We start from the raw sequence: 9,857 nt of genomic DNA, 5'->3' as shown, positions 1-9,857 counted from the left end.
AAATAACAGTATTATCTACAGTATTTGAAGAGTATGTGCAGAGTTAATTAAATACAGAGTTAATTCAACAGAGTCCAACAATTTTACATGTAAACTACACAACAAAAAACAATCATGTGGTGGTGCGTGGTCTTACGCTCGCGTTGAAATATTAGAACTTTCCAGCGAATTTGCTTGAAACTGAATCACTCGCGCGAGAAAGGTTTGCGGTTTGCGGGGGGCAACCTCACATGAGAAACCCAAGTAGAACATTCACTTCTCTTTTGGTGTGAAAGCAAGCCCCTTTAGTTTAACCCTGTAACCGGCAAACAGTGTCAACTTATCCGAACTCCAGATTAATTACTCTCAGTGATTGGATGCAAACCAGACCCTAAATCAAGGGTGAAATGTAAAATCTCAAAATACAAAGCAAACACATTTGTCCTCATTCTGTGAATATCTGAGGTGCTAGTCCCTCTCAATATTATTTATTTTGAGAGGTCCTGTTTGAAAGTTTTATTAAATGAAAAATATATTAAAGATGGAATAAAATATGTCAAGGCCAATAACGTGAAATCCACAGGCTCATAATGGCCATGTGTAAACCAATGAGTTACACCACGGATGCTATGGTACACTCGGTGGTTCAAACACAGGGGCTGCTGGGATCGATTGCTCAATTCCAGAACAAGATAGATCTGGAATTTATTGACCAACAAATACTGGAAATATTTTACCTTGTTTCTGAAATAGACAAACTGTTGACTCCAAGATGGCCAGCCATATGTTTGTCATTTTCTGAATTTGTCTTTATGTTGTTAAGTGTTCATTCTCCCCAGTCCACCAGATTTCTAGAGACTTTTCCAATCCATTTAGTCTCACCCCACATACACAGATCAATCCCTTGGTTCCCTTGTCAGTTTTTGTTATTGATGTCATGACCCTTTTTCCTTTTGATTAAAGGAGACATATTATGGTGTTTGCCCAACATGTAAACATAGTTTATTGGTTCCAGAAACATGTTTTTGAAACTGTTGGTTGGAAATAGCTTTTAGGAACAATAATGTTGCCTACAGCAATTCCTCTTTTCAGTCCCTTCAAAATGCTCTGTTTCTGGGGTCTGTAATGCAAATGAGCTGCTGAATAGTGACCAATGAGCTGTCATAGTGTACCACAGCATGGAGAAGAAGTGATTGTTGCCGTTTTTGGACTCCTGGAGCTCTATATCTATATAATATCATATGATATAATAATACTAATAATATTTATATAATATTATATCTAATATCAAAGCCGAAAGCTATGTGCGCCTCGCAAGATATTATGAATCATGCGTCTGACGTCTCTGGTACTTCCACAACAAGTAAAGGATCGTATTGGGGGTTATCTCGGCCATGGTTGAGAAGAATTGGGTAAAAGCCATATTGAACCGCGACATGGAGGAGAAAGGGATTGTACTCCCGGAGCTGCGCTGCCGGACTGCCATCCGGCAGTCCGGCAGCTCCGGACTGCCGCCCTGCTGCTCCAGCGGGGGGAGCTCGGCGGCAGTCCGGCAGCTCAGCTCCGGGAGTATAATCCCTTTCTCCTCCTCCGGACTGCCGCTTTTTCAAAGTTTGTATGCGTGTGGGAGCACCAAAGACCCAAAACAACAACCCAAATCCCAGGAAAAGTGTTGTTTTCATAATATGTCCCCTTTAAAGATAACAGGTATTTATGTCCTGTTGCAGGCAGGTTAGCCAGCACAAATGAATGCAAGATACCAGATACCAGGCACCAACCAGGTCAACCATTGTTTACATATTCTAACAAGTAACACTACAACACTAGGGTGGGAATCAGATTGAATAGACTTATGAAAGGTACCTTTGGGCGGATGCAAGGCAAACATAACAACTGTTCTGTTGTGCACCACAAAAACACATCCTCCTATTCTGTCCCAAAGATTAGGAAAGGTCTTCCCTTGGTAGCTTGAATTACAAATATATTACATATATATATATATTCTTTGTAAATGCATATATCATGAATTAGATCATATAGAGTTTGATGTGATTTATCCAATCATCTAACTATTCACTTTGATTAATGTCCAAGTTGACTGTATCCATCAACCACCTTTGTTAAAAATGGGTGAACTGTAATAGTTTGAATTTGGGGGTGGTGTCGTGGCAATTTCTCTATCAGATATTGCGTCTAAGCAGATGAGATATTTAGATGCAAAAAGCACACAATACTTGCAGGCAATTGTTGGTTATATATATTTGTAATAAAAGTACAAACAAAGATACATCACAACATGCATCAACAAACAACACAACAGGCATACATTACAATAATCTGAGGCCTCAGATGGGAGCTTCTCTTTGCGTGTTACTTCATACTCAAGGTACGCTGGGGAGAAGTCCACTGAGAAGCTAAAGTCAGGAGCTTTTATACACTTAGATCGGATCCTTGAGGGCAGTTGGCCTCCAATAAAACAAAAGCCCTTGTTAACCATATGTTAATCTATTGATTGAAGTTTCTTCAGAGGTTAAGAAGGTGGTTGAGGCTGTTCCTTATCACCCTTTGCTTCTCTACGCTCCCCAGGGGGTCAAGTAAAACAGGCCCAAACCAAACTACATACAACGCGGAAACGGAATGTGAAACCAGATTACATCACATGAAACACTAAGAATTACATTTTAGACGACCCTGCAGAATAGCAAGATTCCAAGAATGGAATGTGAAACAGATTACATCACACGAAACACTAAGATTTACATTTTAGAAGAACCTGAACGTAACATGTAGATTTTCCATCACAGTGGTCAAATGCCATTGGCTGTGGGCATTTGCCAAATCGGTGTCATACGTTTTCCTTCAGGAAATATGAAACCTATATAAACCAAGACTTTCTGCCATTCTGCCAGAGAGGTTCTGCACTGTTAAGCACAGCTAGAACCGGACTGTCTAAAGCCTCTTTGGTGAGTGTCTCATGTTTTGACCCCTTGTTATGTCGATAAGGACAGAATAGGTGTAATAGAAACCTTGAAAAATGTTCTTTGTGATGGTATTTATGTCAAGCTAGTGCTATTGTCAAGTAAGCTCATTGAAACTATGAGTTGTAGAAAGTAGGTTAGAAATGATGATGCTACAATATCTGATTTATTCTTAGATATACCACATATATATCAGTTAGATCCAGTTCCGGATCTGTGTGATTTATCTCTATTCTTAGATATATCAGAGATTGTTCTTTGTTTGCTTACATTTTATGTATTTATATGCTATTTATCAGAAGTGCACGATAAAACCCTTGAGATTATTTTTCTATGCAATAAATGTGATTTCTCCTTAGGTATTAGAAGAGCAAGATAATCTGCAGCCATGTTCCAGTTGGTACTGTTCACCCTCCATTGTTAGACTTTATTACTTCAAGAGTCATTAAATATCTATGTAGCATAACGGATGTTTATAATATGTATGTTTCATTTTATCTTACAGATCCCCATTTTCATTATGGCTGGTTTGATGACCGGTAAATTCGCCATATTAGTAATTTGGCATCGGTATCATTATTTTATCTTAAATATGCTTATCTTCTTGACAAATCTGTACTGAAAGTTGTTTTCCTGTTTATTTTTCAGTAAGTACTCAGGATATATCCGAGCAAAGTCGGCCTTCTGTAAACACAAGTAAGTCTCGTCAATGTTGGTTGAGATTAGAATTTACAAATGTAGTAAAAAAAAAATTGAACATAATGTTTTATGGAAGTAAATCTGTGTCATCGGATTTTGAAAATATAAAGCCAGTGAATTTAAATTACTGAATACATAATATATATAAATATTCAACGTTAAAAAATAAAACTTAATTATTTCAACGTCCCCAAATTCAACATGCCAAAGTCACCTGCGAAATTCAATGCATGAAATTCAGTGTTAACATCCGGGGACCCAAGGAAGAGCAATCAATCCTAGATGCTAGATCGCGGTCAAGCAAGGAGAGCGGGAATAAGAGCTTCACTCGCTGGTTCTCGATTTCTTGACAACAAGCGTTAATTCTAAACAGTTTTTTACAAACTGGATGTCTTCAACGTTTCCCAGCGGTTGCTAAGCGACGGGACATGGGTGTTTATTAATGACGTGTTTGCGTAGTGTCCGCGCGCGTCCACCACTCTCTCCCACCAGTCTTGGCTGCGGACTCGCATCCAAATTCCTCTTGTTTGCGGCGGAGCTTAGGGTAGGCCTAAATATAAAGATCTGACGAGAAATTGACGTTGCTGCGCTGTCCTCCTCCTTCTTAATTGAAGGAGCAGGCAGAGAAAAGCTCTCTCCTGCTGTGCTTTCATTAAAATCAAATTTAAAATCCCCGATAGTGATATAAGACATCCATTATGCCGCCGCCGGTCCAGAGATGTGTCAGGTGTGCGCGAGAGACATAACGGACACTTTTGTTAGTTTGTTACTGCCATGTATACAGTACATTCGGAACACATTTTAGGAACAGATCTATGCCGCATAGAAATCTATGCGGATCAGATGTGCCATGTAAACGCGGCTAGTAGGGTGGCCATGCCACTGCCATTCATTAACATACCATAACATAATGAACCGATACCTGCCAAGGTCAACAATGTCTGTCAATTGCATTTAATCATGCATAAAAGCTATTCAAATGGACATTATGAAAACATAAATGTGGAAACGAAAATTATTGATGTCTGTTAGTGTCTTTCTTCACTTCGCAAGTAGTCCGGTAACTTATCAACCCCAGCGTGTCCGGTTGCTAAGCGACGTCAACGTCTTTGGCAAACAATTTTTCTGCTGATCGCTTATTTTCCCGATAAAGACCGGCGTTCTGTACAGTATCCCTTACATAACAGCACTCTCTCTCTCTCTCCGAACAGTCTTGGCTGCGCACTCTCATCCAAATACGTATCCTTTGCGTCGGAGGAGGGGGTAGATATAAAGACCGGACTAGAAACTGACGTTGCTGTGCTGTCCTTCTTAATTGAGCAGGCAGAGAAAAGCTCTCTCCTGCTGGGCTTTCATTAAAATCAAATGCATAAAAATGTTGCAGCCAATCCAGATGTGTCAGGTGTGCGTGTGCACGAGAGACATATGAACGTATGCTTACCACTTTTGTAAATGCCATATATATAGTACATTCGGATCGCATGATAGGAATCGATCTATTACGATTAGAAATCGGGTCAAAAGTGTCCATGTAAACGCGGCTAGTGTGTGCATTTAAAGGAATATAATCTTTTTTTCTAATCAATCAAAATGTTTGCGACCCCCCCTGCAATACCTCTGCGGACCCCCTGTTGAAGACCTCAATAGGAAATGGTCAAAGGTACATCAACGTCATTAAACACTGACTTTAGCCTTTTATGGAGAGAGAAGCAACGGTGGTGGACCTAACTAACCGTCCTATCCATTGTATCTGTCTGTAAAATGCTAATCAAATAAAATCGAATTTATTTATTAAGCGCAACATGGTGAGGGGAGATCTAATGTTTTATTCATGTTTTTGTTATAATGCACACCATTTTTGTAAAACTGTGTGGATTAGTGGTTTTTAAAAGTGGTTTCCCTGTAAGTAAGTCTCGTCAATGTCGGTTGAGATTAGAATTTACAAATGTAGCAAAAAAGAATGCGAACATAATGTTGCTATTATTACTGTTGCTATATCATCATACCATGCATGTACATGCAGATGTGGCCTGATATGATTTGGGAATTATTTTACTTTTAACACGCGTTGACCCCCTCTGCTCTGCATCAGGGTGCTGGACAGAGTGGTTTGACCGGGACAACCCGTCTGGAACGGGGGACTGGGAGATCCTCACGTCGCTGCGCAACGAGAACCCCGGGAAGATCTGCCCCACGCCAGTAGGCATCGAGGTGGAGACCACCACTGGCCTCAGTATTGCTGCGGCAGGGGAGGTGATTGCTGTGTAAGTCTTGCATAATAATGATAATAACATTGATAATAAATGGAATTTATGCAGGGGCCAGAACCCTACAGGACCAGAACCCTAAAGGACCAGGGGCCGGTTGCACCAACTGGGCGTAAGCCTGGTCGTAACTACGCCTGGTCGTAACTTGGCGTTCTAAGTCCAACCTAACCGTTACGCCGGTTGCACCAACTGGGCTTAGCGTTCTTTTCACTAAGACCAGGCGTAAATCCTACGCCTGGTCAGGGGCAGGCGTAGAGTTGAAATTCCAGGCTGTTTCTATAGCAATTGCAGCCAATCCAATGCAGCTTTACCACCATCCTTGCACCGCTTCGCTAAACTGCATTTCAAAGCACAGCCGGAGATATGATCAGTGTTCACAGATCGACTTCCTGTCGGGAAGATATCGCTGGCCGATTAGTCCGTTCTCAACTTATAATCAGTTGTGAATGTTGTTTTAACTATGTTTATATGTTTTATAAAGGCCGACACATTAAACAAATCTCTCCTACAGAACCATTCCCGTCTAAATGCCTGCTCGTCGTAAACCAGACATTACAAATACATATTTTAATTATATTCGTTTGCAGTGTTTTATTGCTAGGCATTAACACAATTGATGAATGACAATGAGTGAACGAATGAATTATTTATTTCGGTGTCCAACAGCATGTCAAGTAAAATAGTAAACAGCTGTTGTCAAGAGGTATCCTAGCAACGCGGTGATATGCGCATACCATGGAACATTCACATGGCCGCGCATGGCTAAGACCGGGCGTAGTTAAGACCAGGCGTAAGTCCCGTTGGTGCAACCGGCGTTAGTTCCATTCTAACGCCAGGTCGTAACTAAGACCTACTTAGCAGTTACGACCAGTCTTAGTTACGCCCAGTTGGTGCAACCGGCCCCTGAACCCTAAAGTTGATTCAATGGGAAACAGGAAGCCAGTGGGCCTTTAGGACAGGGGGAATGGGGTGCCAGGATTTGGTGTGAGTTAGGGGTGCTGCAGGAGCATTCTGGACCAGTTGGAGTTTATTGATTGGACTGGCACTGATGAAGTAGAGGAGTGAGTTGCAGTGTTCAAGACGGAAGGAGATGACGGCATGGATCAGTTTCTCTGCAGCACTGTGGATGAGACAGAGGATTTAGACAGAGGAGTGAAGCAAAGGAGTGGTTATGAATAGAGATAAAGTATGATCTGTAGAGAGAAAGGACCGGAGCCAGCTAAGTGCGGGGCCATATACACCGAGGTATATTCTAATGAGCAAGATGTTGTGGCTCACGGGATGGAGGGTGCACTCAGGTCCAGGAGGATGAGGATGATAAGGGCACCAGGGTCAGCGAAGTGAGGAGGTGATTGAAACTTTGTGTAGTGCGGTTTCAGTACTCTGGAATGGGCAAAAACCTGACTGGAGGTTTTCAAATAGGTTATTGGAGTGCAGATGGTTTTGGAGTTGTGTGGCGACGAGGTGCTCCGGGGATTTTGAGAGTAAGGGGAGATTCAGACTGGCAGGAAGACAACAGCAGTTGTCTGAGATCTGAGCGTTGGAGGGGATCAATATATTTTGTGAGTAGTTGTGGACAAGGAAGACAGAGCAAACTAGGTCAAGGATATGACATTTACATGGAAGGACAAAGTGACGGTTTGGGTGAGGTTACATTTTTTGAGTAGAGTGGTGAATTCAGAGGCGAACTTCCAGATGGGTAATTCAATATGTATCTTACAATCACATGATATGACTCTGCCCAGGGCTGACGCAACCACAGGCTTTATTTGCAAGAACAAAGACCAACCGGATCAGACATGTTTGGACTATCGTGTACGTTTTGTCTGCCACCCACCGTTTTGCAACCAACACAGTGAGTACAGCACATGTGGCTAAGTCTGAATTTCTGATCTGCTTTTTTCATGAATTCATTCATTCATTCGAGATGGGTTCCCTCCATTTGTCCACAGTTTGCTGGAGCAAATGGTTGGACCGGGACAACCCAGGTGGGACAGGGGACTGGGAGACACTGAGCCATCTGAGGATACAATACCCGGGGTCCATCTGCGATGAACCTCTCTACATAGAGGCCGTCACTGTAGACACTATGACCCCAGCATTGGCTACAGGGCAGAACTTCTTCATGTGAGTTTAACTTTGAAAAGGACAGGCTTCAGACTTCCTGGAACAATCAGTGTGACTCCTCAGAGAGTAAGACATGGCATTCATGACATTTAGAGTTGTAGAGTTAGTTTACTTTAAAGTAACGTCAGTGTTCGTTTGAAGACTCAAAATCACAAAATAACAATGTTTTAGTCTTAAGATAAGGATGCTAGAAGCTGTCAACAGCTGTCTCCAACAATAAACAAGCACCTCTTATTATCAGAAATGAACAAACTGTATAGGATGTAATTCATGATATATGCATTTACAAAGAATATATATGTGATATATTTGTAAAATGAATGAACTCAAATCCTCTTCCAGCTTCAATCCAACCACTGGGTTTGTCTGTCGCAACTCTGACCAGACCAAAAGACGGTGTCTTGATTACAAGGTACGCTTTGGATGCTGTTGTGATCCGGAAACTCCGATCCGACCCGGTCCGATCCGAGGTTAGCCCTTTAATAAGGCTATACAATAATGGAACTGGAGGCCGTCGCCACTCAGGGAGACGTCTCCGAGGCCTTCTACCAAGAAATGCTGATGGACAGACAACTTGCCTGTTGGGGACCCAGAAGAGGAAGCTGCTGCGACAGCAACAGGGGGCCACGTTGGCTGAGCTCCAGTGATACTTAGAGACAGTTGAAATAAAAAAATTCTATTTAGGTTTATTTTCCAGTATCTGCAAGAATGTTTCCTTTATGAAGAATTCAGCCTGCCAGAGGGTTTCCTTTCAGTGTATGCTTTTGAGTTTTAAAAGTCCCCCTTTAACTTTTATGTTTTGGATTTAAAAAAAAGTCCCTGTTTCACTTTTACTTTCATTATGTGCTTTTGAGTTAAAAAGCCCATGTTGGGGCTATACTCCCTCATTCCAGAAATTATACAAATGTCCTGTGTTTTGGAGGGTGGCGAGAAATATATGAGATCTGCTACATTAAGGGAAGATAAGACCATAGACTGGCCTTGGAGAGAGTTATGTAACCTGGAGCATAGCTGCTCAGGGTATCATCCTTTCTTTGCCAGAGACGAGTGCTCTTCAGCTAAGGTAATATTGGGACCCTGGGAATATGTATTTTATGTCTACTTTGTAGATATACAATAACTACTTTGTGTATCTTGGAATACTAGAAGGATCACGCTGGGCTTTGGTCGGTTCTCATAGTTCGGACAGGACCTTGAACATAGAATTACTACCCGAAACTTGTAGAAGCTTGGGTTAACCCCGTTAATCCCGCTAGGGGAAGGAAGGAAAATAAGCCTGCCTCATGGACATATCCGTTGTCATGGAGATCCATGTTTTATGTTTTTGCCTACCCTTTAATTTTATCATTTATATCTTGTGTTTAGAAATAAATATATTAACTGATTAACCCTACATGGATGTCACTTCCGTTCTTGCTTGAGTACAGGTTTTATGCCGGACGTGACAGAAGGGAGTAGGAAGTAAAGATCGGTATCCTAAGGGCTGAGCCGTCTTAAGGGGGCCCAAGCTTTGAAAGACGCCTCCCCGGTGGGATCCGTGACAACGCCCATGCTGAAAAACTGCGCTCGAGTTGAGGGGGGATGAGGGGGGATGGCATCCCCCTTTGGAATTAAAATGATCAAAATCATCCCCCTTCTGAAACAGCCATCCTCCCTTCCCATCCCCTGCTATTTTATCAATTAATATGGAAGTATTACCGCCATGTTATTTTCAAAAAAAAAAAAAATCCACATATTGAGTAGGCTAAAATACCATGGACGAGGGGCACATGCACACACAAATTGATGTCACGTCAGTCAGCGACAT

At 41.9% G+C, this 9,857-nt stretch overlaps 1 protein-coding gene across 1 annotated transcript; it reads left to right on the top strand.

The window, feature by feature from the left end:
• The first annotated feature begins 2,892 nt into the window (after nucleotides 1-2,892).
• On the top strand, nucleotides 2,893-9,435 carry LOC130374673 (cartilage intermediate layer protein 1-like). The gene is made up of 8 exons (XM_056581603.1): nucleotides 2,893-2,942; nucleotides 3,317-3,357; nucleotides 3,463-3,496; nucleotides 3,606-3,653; nucleotides 5,749-5,920; nucleotides 7,669-7,778; nucleotides 7,876-8,050; nucleotides 8,393-9,435. The coding sequence occupies exons 2-8, from the start codon at nucleotides 3,346-3,348 to the stop codon at nucleotides 8,523-8,525; spliced, it is 684 nt and encodes a 227-aa protein (XP_056437578.1). The 5' UTR covers nucleotides 2,893-2,942; nucleotides 3,317-3,345; the 3' UTR covers nucleotides 8,526-9,435.
• Nucleotides 9,436-9,857: the final 422 nt, after the last annotated feature.

This window comes from Gadus chalcogrammus, chromosome 21 (assembly GCF_026213295.1).
Source record: "Gadus chalcogrammus isolate NIFS_2021 chromosome 21, NIFS_Gcha_1.0, whole genome shotgun sequence".
Lineage (NCBI taxonomy): Eukaryota > Metazoa > Chordata > Actinopteri > Gadiformes > Gadidae > Gadus > Gadus chalcogrammus.
The sequence above is the reverse complement of the archived record's forward strand: the minus strand, read 5'-3'. Positions and strand labels throughout refer to the sequence as shown.